This window comes from Hypanus sabinus, chromosome 8 (genome assembly GCF_030144855.1).
Source record: "Hypanus sabinus isolate sHypSab1 chromosome 8, sHypSab1.hap1, whole genome shotgun sequence".
Taxonomy (NCBI): domain Eukaryota; kingdom Metazoa; phylum Chordata; class Chondrichthyes; order Myliobatiformes; family Dasyatidae; genus Hypanus; species Hypanus sabinus.
The window spans coordinates 79,072,406-79,097,552 of NC_082713.1; the positions used below are offsets into that span (position 1 = coordinate 79,072,406).

Below are 25,147 nucleotides of genomic sequence, written 5' to 3' on the forward strand. Positions count from 1 at the left end.
ACGTTCCCGTTAACCCTCTTGAAGAAGTCTAGATGATTGCTTAGATACAACCCCCAACATATAAAGTTGTGGTTGGGTTCAATCCTGACCCCAGGTGTCTGCTTGCAACTTGCACAGTCTGCCTGCGACCACATGGGTTTCTCCTGGCTGCACTGTCTCACCAAGACATGCTGATGAAATTTCTGAAGCCCTAATGCAGCGGCCTTGCAATTTGAGTCCATTTTAGCTTCCAGCATTAACAGCCTTAAGAGAGATCACTTCCATTAACCATGCAATGAAACTTGTTTCAGTAATTGTAGGAAGCCAAATCAGCTTCACTATAGTCTCACTCGATTAAGTAAAAAAATAAAACCAATGCTGACAGGTTCTCAAACTTACTGCATTAACACATCATCCTGTGTAAAGGTAGCTTACATTTTTCTTTGCCAAAGCTGCATTGACTTGCTGTGGAGGATTTACTGATGCCTTATGTCACCTAGACACTGGCAGTTTTGACTGGCTTGCAGGCACGTTTTTTCCGAAGATTAAAAGAGGATGCTGGTGATGGTCTTTAGAGGTTTGACAAACACCCTGCCATTGTCAAAGCCAGGGCCATTACTCACTAAGGAGAAGCCTGATTAAATCAAGTTGTTGCACGAGTTCATGCTTGTTATAACACAGATTACCAAATAGGACCTTGCCCCCAAATAGAGCAACATGAGAGCCCTATTCGCTCTCTATACATTTCCTGTGAACACTACAAATCCCACATGTACTTGTCAACAATCCTTTGAATATTTTTCCACTTATCAATATTCAGGGTTAATTTACAGTGACCAAGTAACAAATCAGTGGGTTGTGGGACCCACATGGTCATGATTGTCATGAGAGTGCAAAGTACACACCGACAAGACAGCATCAGAGTTCAAGACGAGGGGGTGCAGGGGGCCATGACACGGGGGAAACCATTCCCTTGGATTTGTAAAGTTGTGGTGTGGGGGTGGTCGGTCAGGGAAGTAGACCTGCTCCCAAGCTCCAAATGGCTAGGCTATACTACAGAGCACCGAAATGGGTCCTTCACCCTGCCATGTGACCATCAAATAACCATCTACACTAATCCCTTTGATCAGTACTTGGTCCATAGCCTTCAAATTTCCGTTGATTTAAGTCATATCCAGATAGTCAAATGTTTCCAGAGACCTGCCTCCAGCAGCTTCTCAGATAGTGCCTGCCAGCTATAGTTATTAACTTCATGCAACTAAAACAGAAAATGCTGGGCTACACAGTGGGTTACACAATATCTGTGGGAAAAGAAACAGAATTAGTATGCTAGGTCAAAGACCTGTCAGCACATTTCTAACATCTGTAGTTTCTAAATTGTCGATAGTTAGTGCATGATGTTGCTGTGACTGATGAGTGATCTCCCACTCAGCACAGAATATATATAGAAAATTCTGTAACTCTGAAGGAATTCACCAGTGGTTTTAGCAAGTGGACTAATAGGTTATAAATTTGTCTTTGAGAAACGTAATTATGTTTTTATGATATTGTGAGATTAGAAGGATTTTTACAAAATAGGTAGATACTTTAACGATCCCAAATGAAATTAGTGTCACAGTGCTTTGCAAGTGCACAGATAGAAGCAAAGTAAGAAAGAATGAAAAATAATTTACCTCAAGCTGTCTAATAGGAAGGGAATCATCACTTCCCTAGCTCCAAGTCGACTCATTTAGAGCCTAATTGAGTAGGACAGTTGTCTTAGTCTATTACTATGTGTTCCTCTGTTCAACCAAGGTGGCATGTAGAGTGTGGGAAATGTCCAGGATTGCCAGGATTTTCTGTAGGGCCCCTTGTTCTACCACAGCCTCCAGTGTGTCTCCTATAACAGAACCAGCCTTTCTAATCAGTGTATTGAGCCTGTTTGTATCACCTGTCTTGATGCCATTGCCCCAGCACACCACCACATAGAAGATTGTATTGGTGACAACAGACTGGCAGAACATGTGAAGGAAAGGCCTGCATTCTCCAAAGGACCTCAGTCTCCTCAGGAAGTAGAGGTGACCCCGGCCCTTTGTGTACACAGCCTCAGTTTTGGTGCTTCACTCAAGTCTGTAATCCAGGTGCACCCCCCAACCCCCAGGTACTTGTAGATCCTCACCACATCCATGTCCTCACCATCAATAGTAACAGGGAGCAGAACGGGCTTAGTCTTCCTAATGTTCATCACCATCTCCTTTGTATTACTAATGCTGAGCTGCAGATGATTCAACTTGAACCAGGGCCTTGTATTCATCCTCCCATCCTCCCTTTAAACACCCAACTATTGCTGAGTCATCAGAGAATTTCTGCAGATGATATGACTCAGTGTTGTATCTAAAGTCTGAGGTGTACAGGGTAAATAGGAAGGAAGCCAATACAGTCACCTGTGGTGTCCCAGTGCTGCTTCTGCCATGTCTGACACACGGCTCTGAAGCTGCACAAACTGTGGTCTGCCAGTCAGGTAGTCCATTATCCAAGACACAATGGAAGTGCCAACCTGCATTGAAAGGAGCTTTCACCCCAGTGGTGAGGGCTGTGTGGTATTGAAGGCATTTGAGAAATAAAACAAAAACATGATCCTCACAGTGCTTCTCTGCTCATCTAAATGGGATAGGCTCTGTTCAGCAGGTAGATGACAGCATTGTCGACTCCAATGTGCTCCTAGTGGGATTGAGGGCTGCTCTGACCAGGCGTTGGAAATGAGCCAGGAGCAGCCTCTCCAGGCTCTTCACGATGTGTGAGGTTAGGGCCACTGGATGGTAGTCATTCAAGACTTTCAGTGATCATAAATGAGTTCCCAATAGTGCTCCACAGCTTATGGAGTAATATTTTGAAGTGTTCTAATGCAGAAGATGTGGCAAGTAATTTGTATACATTATGTTCCCATGGAAAGCAAATTATTCTGTCCTGGGTAACCAAAAGATAGGAGTTGTTTTATTATTTTCATATGTACTGAGATAGAATGGAAAACTGGTCTGACAAGTGATCTTTGTAGCTGATTTCAAACATACTGTATATCTATTGAGTTAGTACTGGAGAAAAATAACAAAATGCAGATTATGACTTACACCTGCAGGGGAATTACAGTTCAGGTAGATGTGGGGAGATCGTGCGGTTAAGTTCATCTTTATTGTACAAGAGATCTGTTTAATAGTTTATTAACAATGGGGATAAAAGCTGGCCTTGAGCCTACTGGTGTCTGTTTTCAAGCTTTTATACCTTCTGCTCAATGTACGTGGAGAGAAAAGAAAATATTTAGAATGGGAGGTGTCTTTTGGCTGTTTTTCTGAGGTAACGAGGTGTCGACTGGAGGGGAGTCTAGTTTTTGTGATGGACTGAGTTGTGTCCACATCTCTCAGAAACTTCTTGTGGCCCTGGGCAGAGCAGCTGCCATACTGAGCGGGACAACAGACATATTGTCGGTGATGGTTATTGTGGCTGATTTTTGCTGCAGGTGAGGGGGTTTGTTCGGGGTCTGCGAATTCTGTTTCTTTTCTTTTCTGTGCCTGTGGGGGGGGGGGGAGAAGTTGTTGTCTTTTGTGTCATCAGCACCTATGCTCTGTTATTTAATGGCTATCTGGAGTGGACAAATAGCAAAGTTGTATTATACATGCATACTTTAGCAGTAAAATGAAACTTCTTGAAACTTTATTTTAAAAAGATTCTACTTCCACCTTAACACATTCAATGATCTAACCTCCACAACGTTCTGGGGTAGAGAATTCTAGAGGTTCACGCCCTGAGTGAGCATTTGTTTTAAATGACTGCCCAAACTGCCTTTTAACTATGATGACCACTGCTTTAAAGACCAGATGTAGGAACTGATGAGTTGGCGTGTTTCTGTGATGACGATTAATAGAAACCTGGGCGGATAGAGTGGTCTTCACCACCGGATGACCTCAACAATTTGAAATTAAAGTAATACTCACTCCCATTTAATTCTCAAGATGCAGCTGACACTGGAAGGATGGTGTTGTTGCCCATCCCAGGTTATGCTGTAGTACTGACTGTGAGCTGCACTACAACAGCACTTTGATACAACTGAGTAGCTTGCAGTTAACCGTTTGATTTGGGAGATCTAACAACCTGTTATTCAATGCAGTTTGCTATGTACAACTTAGTTTACCTGGTGCCTACATTGTAACATTAACAAACTCCCCAAGGACCGTACTAGAAATACAAATACTTTATTGTCACCAAACAATTGATACTAGAGCATACAATCATCACAGTGATATTTGTTTCTGCGCTTCGTGCTCCCTAAAGTACAAATCGAAGTAAATATAATAAAAATTTAAATTATAAATCATAATTAGAAAAGGGAAAGTACAGTAGTGCAAGTCAGGTCTAGATATTTGGAAGGTACGGCCCAGATCTGGGTCAGGATCTGTTCAGCAGTCTTATCACAGTTGGAAAGAAGCTGTTCCCAAATCTGGCCGTACGTATCTTCAAGCTCCTGAACTTTCTCCTGGAGGGAAGTGGGACAAAAAGTGTGTTGCCTGGGTCGGACTTATCCTTGATTATCCTGGTAGCACTGCTCTGACAGCGTATGGTGTAAAGTGAGTCCAAGAATGGAAGATTGGTTTGTGTGATGTGCTGGGCTAGGTTCACACTTTTCTGCAGCTTCTTCTGGTCTTGGACAGAACAAGTTCCATACCAGGTTGTGATGCACCCTAGAAGAATCCTTCTACGGTGCATCTATAAAAATTAGTGAATTATAAAACTTTGGGGGCATCCCTGAGAGTTGTAAAGTGCAATGAACAATACAAGTGCATGGTTTTATATCTTCCTCTTTGTTCTTCTCCTGACTGGACTGAGCAAACAGTGTGGTTTTCCTGAAGAAAAATAAAGAGCCATTAACTGGGTCAGGCAGCATCCATGGAGGCAAAATGTTTTAAATCAATGTTTTGGGTCACGATCCTATATTAGTACTGAGAGGAAAGATGGACAACTGCCAGTATTGATTGCCTGTACTTAGAAACTGCAATGTTCAGACCATTATGTTATAAGCTACCCAAGTAGATGATGAATTTTCCATTTTCAAGTAACCCATACCCTCAGTGTTCCCTTCCCAACTGGTTCTCTTTCACCCAGCAGCCTCTGTTCCCCCTCTGGATACTGGTAATCAATTCAGTCAAGAATAATTCTACCGGGGTTTTCATTCTCAAACTTAAAACGGAATTTAATTTCTCTTTGCCAATGTTGGGGTTTGAATGGATCTTCTGGGTAGCTGAATCAATGCAGCAACGTTACCACAGATTCACTATTTTTAACAAATAGATCCTCTGCTGTGACAACTTTTAGATAGAACAAAGGACATAGAACATTACACTAAGAATATAGAAAATTACAGCATAGTACAACCCTTTGGCCCATGATGTTGTGCTGACTTTTTAATTTATTTTCAGTTAAGTCTCACTGTTCCCTTCTACAGATCCCTCCATTCTTCTATCATCTATGTTCCTATCTAAGAGTTTCTTAAATGTTCTTAAGAAACTCTCTACCACCACCCCTGGCAGAACGTTCCATGCACCCACCACTCCCTTTTTAAAAAAAGTCAACAACAACAACATACCTTTGATATGCCCCCACTTATCACCATAAAATTATATCTCCTTTCATTAGCTACTTCAGCCATTAGCTATAAAAAAATAACATACTTCTGACATGCTCCCAAACTTATCTTACCTTAAAATTATGTCTCCTTGCATTAGCCACTTCTGCCACGAGCAATTTGCATTTCATGACAGGTTTTACAATTTATTGTGTAGGTTGATTAATCATGGTCTTGCGTCAGCAGTGAACTGTGAATATGCTTTAGTTCCTCAACTTAGCCTACCACTCAAGGAGATCAATTTTCTTCATTTGAAGCCAGTACATGATTGCTTTGGCAGTGTGCTGAAAATCTACCATACTGTTGGACCTGACAGAGAGCAGGGGTACTTAATCAGGTGATCCTCAAATTTTCTACATTAACAAATTGGTTAGGTAATGGTATACTGCACCTGAGGTAAGTTAACTTTAGAAAATGAGACAGTGAAATGTGAAAATAGTTGTGGGGTTGAATATGTTTTGAAGACACTGCAAGTCTAAATTTAGCTACTTATTGTGATTAATAATGAAATGTCTGTTTCAAATAGGCAGAATCCCTTGCAAGTCTCCCAATGTGCCTTGGGGTTGACATTTACTGTGAGGAATTTAACCTTGTCTTCAGGGCAGGATGTTATTAAGTCATTTTGCAATGGGACCTTTGTGTTTGCATTGATCTGGCTGAGAAGATGATATGTGAGTGTGTCTTCAAAGTGGATTAACATGAGACACTGACTTGCTGTTCCTCACATCATGCATTTTACGTTGTTGAGTTGTGAATCTGGAGATTAAGTAAAACTACTGTGAGACCCCAGTACCTCACCATTTTCTGCCACAGGACCTGCCAAAGATCAATGGATCTAAGGAACTGAGCTTCTCAGCATTGCACCCTACTTCCTGACAGTGGAACATCTGGTTTTGATGTTGGTGTATGTGAATTGTTTTTGATAAATCAAATGTTGGTCCTTCCTAATGGTGAGAAATTTAATAAAAGCACCAACTTTTCTCTTGGCTTCTCTTGAAAATTGGTGGTGTTTTTGGGTTCCAACAAAGCAGTGTTGTCAACTGGCCTCGAGGCATCTATCTCTTATTAATTTATTGTGCATTTGGCTGTAAAAGAATAAAATTAAAACAAGCTTGTGTACAATAATATGGGTTACCTGAGCCACATTAGAGAGCTGGTAAAGGTATAAACAGGTGATGGAAGGTGAGCAAGTTGAGGAGGCTATGCAAGACAGCCAGGTGAGGTAGGAATGGGTAGGTAGGTTAATGCTAGAAAAGGGAAAATTGCACAATAGTAGAAACCAGCACCACATCCTGCAGAACAAGATGTTATGTTTTTCCTGTATGAGTCTGCCCTTTGTCCACACCCTGTCTTCCACTTCCCCTTCAATCACTTATCTCAGCAATCCTTAACGTGATGGGAAAGGCTGAAGGAACTTGTGTGGACCAAAATTTCCAGAGGGCACAACTTAAACAGTGTGGGGATTTGAATTCAGTTGAAACATCTCTTAAAATTTCAAGAAGGGAACATCCATTCTTAAAAACCCAGGAGTATTTCTAGAGTGTCTTCCCTCAATAGTATGTAATGGTGAACAGCACTGGCCCATCGATTAATCTAGCCACATTCTGCATTGAATTTATAAGCTATCACACTCTTCATTTTGGCTTCCTTTTGCACATTTATGATGTACGTTCCATTTAAAACTGAAACAGCAGAGATGGAATAGTGCTGGTGCTGGATGAGAGAGGGTAGGGAGGCAGCTGATCTGTCTGGTGGAAGTGCAAATGGAAGGAGATACATGTAGGCAAGGAGAGATAAATGAAACAATGTTGGATTGGTGATTTGCAGGAGATGCTCCAAAATATGAGAGTACTGTAAGTACCTAGCAGGTCAAACTCCATCCAGGAAAAGAGAACAGGTTAACATAACATTGCATGTTGGTAGCTTTGCATTGGAACTGGCTGATCTGAGATTGTTGAATTTTATTTGAGCTCTGGAGGCTGTCTTGTACACAGCCAGATGTGATGCTGTACCTTATTGGATTGTGTTGGGATGGTGGAAAGGGATTAAGCAAAGACATCAGAATGAAAAGAGGCTTTAAAATGAGAGGTACCAGGAATCTAGAGTCCATACTTATGGGCTAAGGAGATGTTCTGTCAAGTTGTTATTCAATCTACTGGACCCTCTGCTCCCTTTTCAGAATTAGAATCGCTTTCTTTCCAGTATGTGAAACATACCAGAATTGATTGTGGTTCGGTGCCAAGCATTAAGTACAGGACAATACCCCAACAGAAAACACAATAGCAAAAAAGCAGCATCATCATTAGGAGTCTTTACCATCCAGAACAAGCTCTCTTCTCACTGTTACCATCAGAAAGAAGGTACAAGAGACTCAGGACTCACACCACTAGGTTCAGGAGCAGTTATTACCCCTCAGCCATCAGGCTCAAACCAAGGGGGATAAATTCACTTCACTTTGAAATGTTACCACAACCAATGCAGTCACTTTCAAGGACTCTTCACTTCATGTCCTCAATATTTACTGCTTAATTATTATTTTTATTACTTTTCTATTTGCATAATTTGTCTTCTGTACTCTGGTTGAACACCCTCGTTGGGTGGTCTTTCACTGATTCTCAGAAATCAGAATCTGGTTTAATATTACCAGCATGTGTTGTGAAATTTGTTTACTTAGCAGCAGCAACTCAATGCAATACATAATATAGAAGAAGAAAAATAATAATAAATAAATCAATTTACAGTATATGTATATTGAGTAGGTTGAAATTGTGCAAAAACCAGAAATTGTATTTTTAAAAAGTGAGGTAGTGTTCAAGGGTTCAATGTACATTTAGAAATCGGATGACAGAGGGGAAGAAGCTGTTCCTGAATTGCTGAGTGTGTGCCTTCAGGCTTCTGTACTTCCTAGCTGCTGGTAACAGTGAGAAAAGGGCATTAATAATGGACGCTGCCTTTCTGAGACACCGCTCCTTGAAGATGTTCTGGGTACTTTGTAGACTAGTACCCAAGATGGAGCTGACTAGATTTACAACATTCTGCAGCTTCTTTCGGTCCTGTGCAGTAGACCCACCCCCCCCCCCCCCCCCCCACCTTCACCTCCCCAAACCAGATGGTGATGCAGCCTGTCAGAATGCTCTCGACCATTAAGATTTATGTAGTACGCCCAGGGGAAAATGAATCACTGGGTTGTATATAGTGACTTCTATGTACTTTGAACTTTGATTAGCAACCAAGAATTCATAAGGCAATAGTGCACACAGCTATGAGCAATCAACAATTAACACAAATATTAATAATTAAATTTAAATAAATGTGAGCATATGAACAGATTATCTCAAGAGACATCTATTATAAACCAACGGACTCTCTCAGCTACCTGGACAATACCTCATCCCATCCTGCCGCTTGTAAAAACGTCATCCCCTTCTCTCAATTGCCCTGTCTCGGCTGCATCTGCTCTCAGGATGAAGCTTTTTATTCTAGAACGAAGGAGATGTCCTCCTTTTTCAAAGAAAGGGACTTCCCTTCCTCCACCATCAATGCTGCCCGCAACCACATCCCTTCCATTTCACGCACATCTGCTCTTACCCCGTCCTCCCGCCACCCTACCAGGGATAGGGTTCATCTTGTCCTCACCTACCACCCCACCAGTCTCTGTGTCCAGCACGTAATTCTCTAAAACTTCAATCACCTCAAACTGGATCCCACCACCAAACAATTCTCTACCCTCTCTCAACTTTTCTGCTTTCCGCAGAGATCCCTCCCTACGTGACTCCCTTGTCCATTCGTCCCTTCCCACTGACTTTCCTTCTGATACTTAGCTTTGCAAGCAGAACAAGTGGTACACCTGTCCCTACACCTCCTTCCTCACTACCATTCAGGGCCCCAAACAGTCCTTCCAGGTGAGGCAACACTTCACCTATAAGTCTTTTGGGGTCATATACTGTGTTCAGTGCTCACGGTGTGGCCTCCCGTATATCAGTGAGATCCGGCGTAAATTAGGAGACTGCGTTGCTTAGCAACTACGGTCCATCTGCCAGAACAAACAGGATCTCCCAGTGACCATCCATTTTAATGCCTCTTTCCGTTCTGAATTCTTAATCCATGGCCTCCTCCAGTGTCATGATGAGGCCACACTCAACCTGAAGGAACAACATCTTGTATTCCGTTTGGGTAGCTTCCAACCAGATGGCATGAACATCAATTTCTCATTCTTACAGTAATGCCTCCCTCCCCTTCACCATTTCCCATTCCCTTGTTCCTTTCTCATGTTATCTCCTTACCCACCCATTCCCTTCCTCTGGTGTTCCTCCCCACCCCCGTATTTTCTTTCTTCCAGGGCATTCTACCTCTTTCATCAATCAACTTCCCAGCTCTTTGTTTCATCCCTCCCCCTTCATTTTACCTATCGCTTGGTGTTTCTCTCTCCCCTCCTCCCTCTTCCCCAACTTTCAGATCTACCCCTCAGCTTTCTTGTCTCCAGTCCTGCAGAAGGGTTTCGGCCCAAAATGTCAACTGTGCTTTTTTCCATAGATGCTTCAGCACTTTGTGTTTTGGACAGACTCATTAATTATCAACCAGCTGAACAGAGCAGGAAAAAAAGCTTAACCGAAGTTGTGCAAGAACAGTTAGGGTATTAAACCTTAGTGAGTTTGTTGAGAAGCTGGATAGCTACAGGAAAGTAGCTTCGGAGATGACATTTGTAGCATAACATTCTAACTCTTGTACTCAGTGCCTCAGCTGATGAAGGCAAACATAACCACTGTGTCTACTTGTGTTACCACTTTAAGGAAAATATGTACTTGTATTCTAAGATTAATAACACTCCCTTGGGCCCTGCTTTCTCCGTATATGTCCTAGGCTGGTTTAACTTCCCAAAATGCATAATTTTTCACTTAACCAAGTTAAATTCCATCAGCCATGTTCTTGCCCACTTTCCCCAGCTGGTTGTTGTAACCTGAAGCAACATTCTTCACTGTCCATTCTACACATTGATTGATCCTTGAAAAGAAATCGTAACCTCCCAGCCCTGATGAAGCGTCTCAGCCCGAAATGTTTGCTGCTTTCCATAGATACTGCCTGACCTGCTGAGTTCCTCCCACAGTTTGTGTGTGTTGCATGGATTTCCAGCATCGTGTTTGTGGTAACTATCTTTCTCATCAGATGCTACCTGAACTACTGATAATCCTCTGTTTTTATTTCAGATTTTGCATTTTGACATGTTTGTAAAATTGTGTGCCCCTCAGTTAGCAGTGTATGTAATAAATCAATGCAACTTGTTTTACTTTGCCGTTGGGTGAATTGTTAATCATGTCAATGCAGTACTGAGGGAATTACAGATGCAACATCTGCAAAAAATAGAAAATGGAATACTTAATGGCCTCTTGACCATTATCATCTTGATGCTGTTGTAGTTCTAGGTGCACTAAAGTATGCTAACACTTTTGCCCACTTGCTGCTGTCAATTTCAATCATGTCCTGCCAATATTCCTCATTTTAAGAAGATTTAGTTAATAGAGATCTCTAGGGTTTATCATTACTGTGTGATGCTAACATTAAGCTTTGCCCTTCTTTTGGGGAAGCCATTTAAAGCATGGCATCTTGCTGAAAAATGTGCAAGGTACAGAGTCAGTGATACATGGAGAAATGTCTGCAGTCTCTGCAGATTTTGGCTTGGCCCACTCACCTCTATCTTAAGTGAGAGAGACAGTGTGTGTGTGTGTTTTTTTTTTGAAGGGGAGACCCTTCAACTACGAAGTCAGTAATGAGTCCATTCTGTCAGGGGCATTCAGTCACATGTAGGCTTAGTTTATTAAGGGTGACGTGCAGGAGCCAAATGGGTTTTCACAACAATCCAGTAGTTTTACCACAATTTCTTTAAGAGATGAGGCCGCCTTCTTAATTCCAGATTTATTTAATTATTTGTCTTTTTAAAAACTCCCAACTACCTTGGTTGAACATGTGTCCGTATTAATGCTGCAGAATGCAGGTTACCTGTTTGGTAACTTAAACCCTACCAACCAGTATCCATTATACCATGCAGTTATATTAATTAGAGACATACCCCAAGTGTTGTGTAGAACAGAGTGATCTAGGAATAATGGTGCATAGTTCCCTGAAGGTGGAATCTCATGTGGATAGGGTGGTGAAGAAAGCTTTTGGTATGCTGGCCTTTATAAATCAGAGCATTGAGTATAGGAGTTGGGATGTAATGTTAAAATTGTACAAGGCATTGGTGAGGCCAAATTTGGAATATTGTGTACAGTTCTGGTCACCGAATTACAGGAAAGATGCCAATAAAATAGAAAGTACAGAGGAGATTTACTAGAATGTTAACTGGGTTTCAGCACCTAAATTACAGAGAAAGATTGAACAAGTTAGGTCTTTATTCTTTGGAGCATAGAAGGTTGAGGGAGGACTTCATAGAGGTATTTAAAATTATGAGGGGGATAGTTAGAGTTGATGTGGATAGGCTTTTTCCATTGAGAGTAGGGGAAATTCAAACATGAGAGGACATGAGTTGTGAGTTAAGGGGCAAAAGTTTAGGGGTAACACGAGGGGGAATTTCTTTACTCAGAGAGTGGTAGCTGTGTGGAACGAGCTTCCAGTAGAAGTGGTAGAGGTAGTTTGATATTGTCATTTAAGAAAAAAAATGGATAGGTATATGGACAGGAAAGGAATGGAGGGTTATGGGCTGGGTGCAGGTCAGTGGGACTAGGTGAGTGTAAGCATTCGGCATGGACTAGAAGGGCCGAGATGGCCTTCTGTGCTGTAATTGTTATATGGTTATTGACCCCTGCCTTTGGTGCTTCAGCTACTAACCATTACTCTCAGTACTTGGGATCGCAGTCTCCTACCAAAAGCACCCAGGATCACTGATCCTTGCCCTCAGTGCCAGGATCACAAACCCTCACAGTTCCTGTGCTGTTGACCCACCCTTGGTGCCCAAGGGCTCTGTTCCTTGCCCTCAGTCACCAAGGTCATTGAGCGTCCTTCAGTGCCCAGATCACCAACCCATGACCTCAATATCCAGGGTCACCAACTCTCCCTCAGTTTTCCACTTCACATTGTCCTCAATTAAATCTCAGGGTTCCATACAATCTGTCAGGGAAGGGTTTACACGTGGTTGACAGAATGGTTTGTTCACATCACGATTTTTATTGTCGCATCTTGAGCTTAAATGCCTGCATCTTAATGATAGTTCATACACAAAAGGATAGGGGTCCCAATTGCTTGTATATACTCCTGACATACGTTCCCATAGATTCCTGTTGCCTGACCTCACTACCACTGGAAACACTAAACCCATCCTGAAGCACTGGCTAGATTTTCTTGTAATACAAGGTGATGCAATGGAAATATGCCATGAATATGGTAGGCCATTCCAAAAGGATTCCACTGTGCCTTGGCAGTGTCTGTATGTGCCAGGGTATGTGCTGCTCCCTCACTCTGAGCCAACTCCACACTGCTATTGTGGAAATTGTTAAGAGAGGAAGTGGAAGCAGGAGGAGGCTGTTCAGCCCATCCTGCCTGCTCTGCCATTTAACAAAAATTGTGAATAATCTTGGATCTCAACAAACTTTCTTGCATTAACCCTATTGCCCTCAATTCTCCAAATTTCTAATTATCTGTGAATTTACTCAGTGACCAAGCCTCCTGTTGGGCCAAGAGTGCCAAAGGTTTTGTGCAGCATTTTATTTAGAAATACAGCGAGAAACAGGCCCCTCCGGCCCAATGAGCTGCACCGCCCAGCTACCCACCTATTTAATCCCAGCCTAATCACAGGACAATTTACAATACCCAATCGACTTACTAACTGGTATGTCTTTGGTCAATAAAGAACATTAAACCTTGGAGAGTGCCGGTTTCAATCAAGGACTTCATGGAATGCAGTTGGAATCTTCTTTCTTTCCTTGAAATACCTGTTAAACTTTCCTTAACGTCAGAAGAAATGCAGGTGGCTGATGGAAAGGAGGTGTTAGAAGTAACACACTCAAAATGCTGGAGGAACTTAGCAGGCCAGGCAGCATCTATGGAAAAGATACAGAGGACATTCCGAGCTGAGATGGTCTTGATGAAGGATCTCATCTATACTCTTTTCCATAGGTACTGCCTGGCCTGCTGAGCTCCCTTAGCATTTTGTGTGTGTTGCTTGGATTTCTAGCATCTGCAGATTTTCTTTTGTTTGAGATGTTGGAAACTAGGTCGATCTAATATCATTCACCCAGAAATTACTCACCTTTACAAAAGATTAGAGTATTGTCTTCTGATTTTTGAAATAGTTACCAGGTAAGGTCTATGGTTTGATTTTGTGGAATTCCAAAGGGCACAGGCTGAAAACCCTTAGAAGAGATTTAATAAAATTGAACCTCCTGGACTCAAGTAATAAAGCAGCAGGAAACAGAGGATATTGAGCAGGTACCTAGTGAAGGCAAACCTCTGGTCATTAGTTTTGACTCGGTGTCTGTTTACCATCGTATAAGCATTGTGTAAATGTGGGCTCTTGTATCCTGCCCAAAGTGCTGTGCTAAGATCTTTGCATCATTGCCTCAAAGTTCCTTTTGGACACAGCTTCCTCTTTACTGAATTATCATTTATGTGATAATTTCCCCAGCAATCAAGCAAATTACTTAGCTATGAGGTTCTTGCAAATTTATTTTTTTTTATGGATGCACCTTTTAAAAAGAGAAAGGCAAGGCAAAAGAGTGGACTAAACCAATTAGTTGATCTCACCTTCCTGGGCTTCCATGGATGGTGTACTTTCTTAGTTGAGCTTCAAAGGTTAAGGTACAACACAAGGTGTTTATACTGTTGGAAGTGAAAGTTGAATAGAGTGTTGCAATATATTTGACTGTTTACTTCCTGCATTGATGCAAACTGAAAGTAGGCTTTGGACAAGAAATAGTTCAGTCAAATCAACAACATTTAGTTTCATGAAATTATTGAGCTGATCAGAAAATTATTGACAGCTTACAAAGAAAATACTTGTGAGCCATCTCATTTGGATAGCTCCCAGACAGAAAGCAAAAATTTACTCTGGGCTATCTATCTGACCCTCGGTGTGTAGTGTGATGCTTTATCTCCTTCATTGGGAAGTGTTCTTTTCCTGCCTTCTGAGGATCAATTGCTCACCTAGTGCTGCCCCTGCCATGCAACAGAGGGTGCAGTGGAGCAGCTTGCAGCCACCTCCCCCGACCCCGGGTGTGTGATGAGAAGTAACACTGTTTAACTTCCATCCTGTATCTACAGGAGTCCATTTTGTGAATCAAAGGGCAATGTGAGACAAGGGGAACATTTCCAGATCTTTGTTGTATTCTTATTGGAATTTATTCCCTCATTTGTTTTATCGGCTCAATGGTGCACAGTGTCACAGTTTCACTTCAGCTTTTGAGAAGAATAGTATAAGCTGGAGTCCTGACCATAATATATTTCTCTATCTTCTGACAGGATATCCGGGCTTCACAAACAATTAATAACATGAAGCGTTTAGTCAATGTTGTAGTCAGGGACCATAGAGTGAAGGAGGAGGCCAGGTGCTCCATTATGCCCAGATTAGTTCTTTAAAAGAGCTTCCCCAACAGGTCCAACTTCTTTACTTTTTCCCATCCAGTATTTTTATGATATTCATTTTTGAAAGTTTTGGACCTTTTTAACCACTCACTATATATTAATATAAAATGTGTGTATGTGTATACAGTGTGTGTGTGTGTGTGCGCGTGTATCTATCTATATGTTTATTTATGACATGGGATGATATATGGTCCATTGAGTCTGTACTGGCTTTCAGAGCCTTCCCATGTTTTGCTCTTCCACCCATGCCCATCAATTCTCTAGTCCACCATCCTGCTCATTCTCCTGTCAGTCACCTACAAAAGGTGTAGTTTACAGAGACCAACTAATCTGTCCACCTTTGCTGGATGTGGGAGGAAACTAGAGCTCTTGAGACAACCTCTGCATTGCAGGGCGAAAGAGCAAACTTGCAGATACTTTTATGAAGCAATACTAACTGCTTTGGGACTGAAGATTTCACTTTTCTAAACAGCCTTCTCAGTTTATTCAACTACTTTCAAAGACTTATTTGAGTAAATCCCCTGGTCTTTCAATCCTTGTCTTCATTGTAAAATTACATCCTTCAGTTTACATGAGTCTGTCTTGCATTTTCTTCATTTCAGTTTTCAGCATAAATTTGCATCTGTACGTCCAGCTGCTATAACGTCCATTCAATGCTCTCTCTCTGTCCAAGATCTGTGCCATTGGAATTTGCCCTTTGTTTTTTTTTCCATGAAATATTGTTACTCTTGTTCCCACTATAGCTCAGTTAATTACTAGTTTAATTAGTTTGGTGCAATATTGGGGTTGAAGGGCCTTTGCCTGGGGTGTATGGAAAATGCTCTAAGTAAGAGGAACAGAAAATGTTCTTCCTGTCTTGAACCATCCTAAATTGCTGTCACTTGGTGCATGCCCCAAATATCTCAACTATCTCATGGGAGAATAAATTCCTAGTTCATTTAAGGGAGAAAAAAAAGCGCAGAAAGTTAAGCCATCAAAACAAATGTAGGAGACTGTATCGACCTGGAAGAAAAGTCTTTGTATATTTTCAAGTTAGTAGGAGAAATCTAGTGATGAGCAAGGGAGTGAAATGTTGCAATGGGTAAACAGGAATGCAGAGTTGAAATGACAGTCAAATTTGCCATAATTATATTAAATAGTCGAGTTGACACTGAGCATCTAGGTACTGGTCCAATGCTGCTGGTTCATTGCACCTTCTGAGAACCTTTGTTAAAGGTCTGCCATCCTCTGCGAATGGAAGAGTCACCAAGCATTAAACTATTGACCATACAAGAGGAGGCGAGGAATAGAGAATTCTGCCCCTCCGGTTTGATCATCGTTCAGCAAGGATGGGACTCATCATTTATCCAACTCCATATACCTGTCTCATGCAATATTTCTCAGCAACTTTAGTTAATGCAACTCTGTCAGCATTGGACCCCAAGAGAACAACACCCGAACTAACCAAATGCTGGATGCACAAGTGATTTACAAACTGTCACTTTGAGTGTGTCAAAAATGTTCACTGACCGCTCGTGGAACGGGAACTCTCAAGATCTCAAATTATGATGAATTGGCATACAGGAAGGTGAGAGAGAGCCCAGTGACATGGTGACATGACAACAGCAAAACCAACAAGCTTGTCATTGACTTTGGGAAGGAGGAACAGTGCACATGCTCCTGTTTACATCAATGGTGCTGAGATTGAGAGCATTTAGAGATTCAGGTTCCGAGCAATGAACATCACCAGTGGCCTGTCCTGGTCTGACCATGTTGACAACACAGGAATGTAAGGTCACCAGCATCTCTACTTCCTCAGAAAGATAAATAAATTTAGCATGTTCCTTTTGAGATGCATCAGTTTTTCTTGCTGCACCGTAGAGAGTGTTGTATTTGGATAGACCCTGGCTTGGCATGGCAACTACTCGGCTGCAATAAATGGCAAAGAGTTGTGATCACATCTCAGCACATCACAGAACCCAGCTCCCGTCAATGGGATTTGTGCGCGTTTCCTGGTAAAGCAGTCAACATAAAGAAAGACCCCACCTGCACTAGACATTCTTTCTTGTCCTTTCCATTGGGCAGAAGATACAAATGCCTGTAAGCACACACCACCAGGCTCAAGGGCAACTTCTATCTCACTGTTATGACTCAGTATAAGATGCAGTCTTGACCTCACAATATACCCCATTGTGACCTTCCAACTTGCAGTCTATCTGCACTGAACTTGTTCTGTGCTGCAACACATATCACTGTAATCTATTATTGTTTTATCTGGTACTACTCCATTTCTCTGTTGTAGTGAGTTGATCTGTAAGGATAGAGGTTAGCTTTATTTGTAGCATGTAGATCCAAACTCCAAAACAGATAGTAAAATGCATTGTTTGCATTAATGGCCAAGCATGTCGTGAGAGCAGCCCATAAGTGCCTTAATTCTTTAGCTGCTAACAAAGCATACCCACAGCTTGCTAGCCTTTACCCTAACCCTTACATCTTTGGAATGTGAGAGGCAACCAGAAAACCCAGAGGAAACTGAGAGACTGTACAAACTCCTTACAGCAAGTAGCAGGAACTGAACCCCAATCACTGATCAGTGGCATTATAAAATATTGTACTAACTGCTACACTACCATCCCGCCCATACGTTCCTGTGCCATCGATTACACTACCATCCTGCCTGTACACTCCTGTGCCACCCATTACACTACCATGGGATGGTACACAAGACAATTTTTCACTCTACTTCAGTACATGTGACAATAGTAAACCATTTTTCCAATTTACCAAGTGATGTATTTGGGGAAGTTAAACCACAAGGACATGCACAGTGAGTAGCAGGTATGGGGAATAGTCAGGGGTTTTATTTCAGCCAGGCTTGTTGGAGGAAATCCCTGCCAAATATCCATCAGGTGATAACCTGTAGCACCAGAGGTCCCAACGTATTAGACCACTATTAGAGTAAGATGAGGTATGCCTACCGTTCCATTCCCAGACTGCGCTTTGGGAAATTTGGTCAATTGTCAGTCCTCCTACCCTCATGCAGGCAGAGGCTAAAGAACAAGGCTCCAGAGATTAGGACAACAAAGAAGTGGTCATGGGAGGCAGAGGATTAACTAACGGATTGCTTTGATCTAGGCAGTGTTCAAGGACTCTTCTGTGAATCTGTATGAGTACACCATGGTTGTCACAGACAATAAAAGCAGTTGGAGATGGGTATGACCCCACAAAATCATTCAGTCTTCCTCAACTAGAAGTCCGGGATGAACCATGAGATCCACAATCTGCTGAAGGCTAGGTCAGAGGCGTTCAACTCTTGCAACCAAGGAAGTTACAAGGGATCCAGGTACAATCTACAGAAACCTATCTCACAGGTGAAGTGACAATTCCAGTCTAAACTTAACTAAATGAAGGATGCTCGACATTTGTGGCAGGGTTGAATGCTATCACCACATACAAGGTAAAATCAAGTGATATAGGTGACAATAGGGCTTCGTTTCCAGATGAGCTGAATGCTTTTTTTCCTATGCTCGCCTTGACCAAAGCTGCTCTCAAAACTCCAAGTGAGGCCACACCAGTGCTTTATAAAGCTTCAACATTACATCCTTGCTCTTGTATTCTCGTTCTCTTGAAATGAATGCTGACATTGCATTTGCCTTCCTCACTACCAACTCAACCTGCAAGTTAACCTTTAGGGAATCCTGCACAAGGACTCCCAAACCTCTTTGCACCTTGGATTTTTGAATTTTCTCCTCATTTAGAAAATAGTCTACCTTTTATTTTTTCTAACAAAGTGTATGACCATACACTTCCCATCACTTTATTCCATCTGGCACTTTTTTGCCAGTTTTCCTAATCTAAGTTTTTCTTTAGCTTCTCCACTGCCTTAAAACTACCTGCCCTCCACCTACCTTCATATTGCCCACAAACTTGACCACATAACCATAAATTCCATCATCCAAGTAGATGTAAAAAGAATCAGTCTCAACACAGACCCCTGTGGTACACCACTAGTCCCTGGCATCTAAGCAGTAAGGCTCCCCTTATCCTCGCTCTTTGCCTTCTGCCAAAAAGCCAATGCTTTTCCCATGCTAGTATCTTTCCCGTAATACCATTGGTCCTTAACCTATTAAGCAGCCTCTAATCATGAACCTACATCAATAGGTTCTTGATTAGTCGAGCATCAATGGTTACAGGGAGTGGCAATGTGGATGAGTTAGGCTAAAGACTCTGTTTTATATTGTATAATTCTTTGACAATGTTCAAAGTCCCAAAGTGCATTTATTATCAAAGAATGTATAACTTATGCCACCTTGAGATGTGTTTCCTCACGGGCAGTCGTAAAGCAAAAGAACCCAATTTAAAAAATAAGGCAAACCTCCACACCCCCTCCACCCTGTGCCCACAGAGAAAGAGAAAAAAGACGCAAAACAAATCATTTCAGCAATAGAAGCAAGCAACAACAACAGCACTCTGAACCAAATTCAGCCCTTGGATCCAAATCCCCGGAGTAGCCCGAGTAGGCCCAAAGTCTCAGTATCCACTTCATCCTATTAGCGGAGCACCTCACCGCATAGTCGCAGACATGAAGCACAGCAGCCAGGGGACAGTCTAACAGTCTTAGCATCGTAGAAATAGAAGCCCCCAGGCTATCTGGGCCAGCGTTTAAATTGTTTAAACCTTGTGGTAGGACCCAGGCCCTGCCATCAGTGAATCGCTCCGGGCCTAGATTTCACCACTGAAGGACCCATTCTTGACATCTCCAAATTGTTTCGATGTCCAGATCAATCCAACCTTGCTTGACTCTCCACACCCTGCCTGTCCAGTCTATCTGGGCTGGCATTTAGATTTTCAAAACGGCAGATTGTTCCTCACATTAGGACCTAGGATGCCGCGGCGAATCGCTCTGGGCCTTGAACATGCTGCCCATCAATTTGCTTCAGACCTGGATTTCACTGCTGAAGAAGCTGTTCTGGACCTCTCCAATTTGGCTTGGCACTTAGAGCAATCCAGCCTTGTACCCAGGTTGGTTGGATGGGCATCGAAACTCCTCTGTCCCGTCTTCTCCCCTCCAAATCACTCACTCCAACCAGCATGGCTCTTACTCCAAGTGCGTCGATTTTGCAGCACACCAGCACGGCACATCCCGCAAATTCACTTTGCCTTTGCTCGCTTCTTCATTGCTTGTACTGATAGTTTGCCACAACCTACTTTAAAAAAAGTATTATTAATAATGGTTTTAATCAAACTCCTTTGCTTTCAAACTACCAGGAAGCTGTCAAAGTTCAAAGTAAATTTATTATCAAAACATGTATATGTCATCACATACAACCCTGGGATTCATTTTCTTCTGGACATACTCTACAAATTTATAGAATAATAATTATGCCAGAATCCATGAAAGACTGCCCAACTAAAGTGATCATCCAGATTACAAAAGACAGACTTTGTAATGTCCACAGTTTATCTGAGTATCTGGTCATTTGCAATGTTACAGCCTCTAAACAAACATCTATAATTAAAGATGAGCAACAACAACACCAATGATGAATACAACTATTTATCAGAAATAGAAAGGATATGGTTAAGATCGAGTAGGTCTATAAACAGTTCACAAGAATGCTGAACAGAACTGAAATTGCTGGAAGAACTGAGTGGGTTGAACAACATCTGTACAGACAAAGGGATCGACAATGTTTCAGGCTGTTATAACTCAGGCTATACCTTTGCCTGCTGAATAGCCTAATTCTGCTCCTTTGTCTTATGGTCTTATAAGGGTCCTCATTACATGTCTCCTCAATGAATTGTTGAAGATATTTTTCAGCTTTCTTCCTCCATTGAGTCTATTAACCCTTCCTTATTCCTGTAGAAAGATGTTTAGATATGCTTTTATAACAGGAGTAGAACAAAACTCTTGTGTAAAGTGTTGGTTTAATTGCTTTTATTAAACCTGAAATGTTTACCTCTTCACAGGAAAAAGCAAAGATTATCGAGCCATTGGATTATGAGAATGTAATAGAGCAAAGGAAGACACAGATACAAAGTGATAGCCTGCGAGACCTTCTGCAGTTCCCGACAGATGAAGTCTCGGTACGTAGCACATCGATAAGCTTGTGTATCGTGTCAAACATCTAATAGATCTTGCAGATATTGGACATGAAGCATAATCGTGTTAGAGCATTCGGAAATGTGAAAGTTCATCGACAGTTTAGGAGCAAGACAGGTCATTTCGTGCAGAAGGATGTTCAGCACCTCAGCATTGTGGGTCACATTGTAAACATTCATAAAACCAGAGTTGCTCAGACATCTGAGACACATCCGAGTGGCTAACTGAGTGGATTATCATGCCAGTTGGAACAAGGTCAAAAAGTGACTGACCGTTCATGGAAATCAGTGGGTATCTGAGCAGGCAGAATAAAGTGCAGGCTCGAATGTTTCCTTGTGTGGTACTGACACCCTCCTCCCACATTAAGGGTGGGCTTTAGAAGAGTTTGCACAAAAACAATACATTCTAACAATATATCACAGCATTCAGCTCAATGACTAGCACATTATCTTCTCCACAGTTGAGTGCGCAAGTAATTTAACCATCCATTTGCAGTTTTCCCACAGTGTTTAGTCCCGTGTCAGGCCTATATAATGTCACCCTGGGCAGCCTGGCACATAAATAGCCTCACATACGGTATATAACAATGACATATCGTTAATAAACACAGACCTGCATACCAGTGAATATATCACAGCTATCAGAGCAGAATGAGCAACAGGCTACTCATCAGTTGTGTACCATTACTTAACAAGACCAGAGAGTTGCCATAAGCATGTAGTCAATGCTCAGTCAAGCTTCGTCATTAAAGTAGTTTCGGGGAATTTGAATTCAACCATCCATTGTCCTGTATTATCACATATTGAAGTCTGATGTCCTCTGAGAACCATTCATGATCGTCTGACTGGCAGAAAATGATACACTCCTGAATGCCAAGAACCTGAAGGTGTTTCCCACAAATGTGATAGAGGCTTATTAGACCCTATTGACCCCATACTGGGCTCAAACCTGCCGATATATGGCTGATTTCTTGATTATGGGAAATGGCCATAAGGTACAGCTCTGATTGTAAAATCTGACACACATGGCCCCTCGAAAAACTGATCCACCTTAAACCTATTGAAACAGGAGGAGGGAGATGTCACCATGTATTCCACGTGGAAATGGATCATTTGGTGTTGAAGCCAACCATTGCTTGTCTCCTGAACTTTTACCTATCACAGTTATTTATATGTGGTCTTGTTCACCTCAACCCAACTTATTGGTAAAATTTTCAACACAAGAGGCTCTGCAAATCCTGTGTAAACCCCCCCAACCAAAAAATGCTCCCTGATGAAGGGTCTTAGCCCAAAACATTGGCTGTTTGTTCCTCTCCCTAGATGCTGCCTGAACCTCTGAGTTCCTTTAGCATTTTGTATGAGTTGCTGCTAAGTAAATTTTAGGGAGAGAGAGGAGAAAGGACTTGAACAAGACAGATGTTTTAGACTATTTATTACTGAGGGCTAGAGGCAGGACTTGCAGGTATGTTTTTTTTCTGAATTACGTCTGCACCCTTGCAGGCCTTTCAGGTAACAGTCAAAATAAGAAACTGCTTCCAGAGCAATACGCTTGTATAATCCAAACTTCCTCAAACTTACACGAGGAAAGTTTCAGATGCTGGAAATTCAAGCAACACACACAAGATGCTGGTGGAACACAGCAGGCTAGGCAGCATCTATAGGGAGAATCACTGTCGACGTTTCGGGCCGAGACCCTTCGTCAGGACTAACTGAAAGGAAAGGTAGTGAGAGATTTGAAAGTAGGAGGGGGAGGGGAAAACGCGAAATGGTAGGAGAAGACCGGAGGGTGTGGGGTGGAGCTGAGAGCTGAAAAGGTGATTGGCAAAAGGGATACAAAGCTGGAGAAGGGAAAAAAATCATGCGACGGGAGGCCTAGGGAGAAAGAAAGGGGGAGGGGAGCACCAGAGGGAGATGGAAAACAGGCAGAGTGATGGGAAGAGAGAGAAAGAAAAAAAAGGAGAGGGAAAAAAACTAAATAAATCAGGGATGGGGGGGGGAGGAGGGGCATTAACAGAAGTTAGAGAAGTCAATGTTCATGCCATCAGGTTGGAGGCTACCCAGCTGGTATATAAGGTGTTGTTCCTCCAACCTGAGGACACTTAAGCTCTGTCCGCTAGAGAAATCAGGATCTCCCAGTAGCCACACATTTCAATTCCACGTCCCATTCCCATTCTGATATGTCTCCTCTATCAAGATGAAGCCACACTCAGGTTGCAGGCCTCCCTAGGCCTCCTGTCCCATGATCTTTTCCCTTCTCCAGCTCTGTATCCCTTTTACCAATCACCTTTTCAGCTCTCAGCTCCACCCCACACCCTCCAGTCTTCTATCATTTCATTTTCCCCTCCCCCTCCTCCTTTCAAATCTCTTACCAACTTTCCTTTCAGTTAGTCCTGACAAAGGGTCTCGGCCCGGAACGTCGACAGTGCTTCTCCCTATCGATGCTGCCTGGCCTGCAGTGTTCCACCAGCATTTTGTGTGTGCTTCTCAAACTTATAATGGGTTGAGAATTAGAGGGGAGGGTGGGCTAAATGCAGCTGAAAGGTTAGATGCAAAACAGAAGCAAGCAAGAAGTTGGTGTGACAGCTTTTGAGGTGGCTGCAGAGAAAGGGAAAGTGGAAGGACTGAATTGTTGAAAGGGGTGAACATTGTTTCAATGGAAAATCAATTTAAGGGATGAATGGACCAAGAAGGGAGCTCAATGTAAGTGATCCCACACAGATACGATACACTAAATCATTTCCTGAAGAGTTGAAAGATCCTGAGCCTTGTGGGGATCTAAAGTCATTGAGTCAAGTCTTTCAATCCATGGATTCTGTGCCAACCATGAAGCACCTATTCCAGGTTACAGTGTGATAATCATCCTAATGTTTTAGGGAGGTTCAGATATGCAGCTGATGCATGGGTCTACCGTGTAGGCAGACAGCATGCACTGCCCTTAAAGTTTAAAATAAATTTATTATCTAAGTGCTTTTATACCACCATATACTACCCGTAGATTTGCTTTCTTGCAGGCATTCACAGTACAACAATGAAAAGCAATAGAATTAATGAATAACTACATATAAACAAGAATTGATAAACAACCAATGTGCAAAGGAACATGAACTGTGCCAATACAAAAACAAATAGCAATAATAATAATGCAACCAAATATGAAATATTTAAGTCTGTAGGACATCAACATACAAAGAAAATAGGTTCCAGTGCGATAAAGGGAAAACTTTGACAAGAATTTACTTCAAATCTCTTCCCAGAAACCGAGGGGTTCCTTGTGACAATGCAGGACCAGATGATTAACACAAAGAATGATCAAAAATACACAATAAAAGACCACCAAATTCAAGATGATAAACACAGAAGGTGCCAAGAAAAACCAGAATCAATCCAATGCATTATGGGATCCTGCAGCAATTTAACTCAATCTGATTACTTACATAGGCACAATCAAATGGCAAACATCATTCACCAACATCTTGATTTAAAATATAAACTCAAAAGGCACCATACCTTATTATAAATACAAGCCTGATCCAGTTTTAGAGTCAGAGCCCTACAAATTTATATTATGACCAATGCTTTATTATAGATAGGACAATAACTCTGGATGTAAAATTACAGGATAAGCAAGCAAGAACAATTTACATAGTAGATATAGCTATGCCAAACACACAACTTACAGAAATTACTAAGTGCAAAACACCAGAATATGATGAATTAAAAGAGAAAATCAAAAGACAATGGAACATGAACAGGATATACATTGTCCTGACAGTAGTATTGACAGCAGGTATCACCCCGAAGTCACTACACAATTGCGTTATAAATTAGGCCTAAACAGCAATATTTATGTAAATCTTAAGAAAG

General features: G+C 41.9%; 1 protein-coding gene across 2 annotated transcripts in view; it reads left to right on the plus strand.

The window, feature by feature from the left end:
* The window catches only part of dock11 (dedicator of cytokinesis 11), a 307,563-nt gene that overhangs the window by 14,919 nt on the left and 267,497 nt on the right, over positions 1–25,147 (plus strand). For both annotated transcript variants that reach the window (XM_059977401.1, XM_059977402.1), the window contains exon 2: positions 21,152–21,268. In XM_059977401.1, the coding sequence (XP_059833384.1) occupies positions 21,152–21,268 (117 nt within the window). The remainder of the gene's footprint in view (positions 1–21,151; positions 21,269–25,147) is intronic.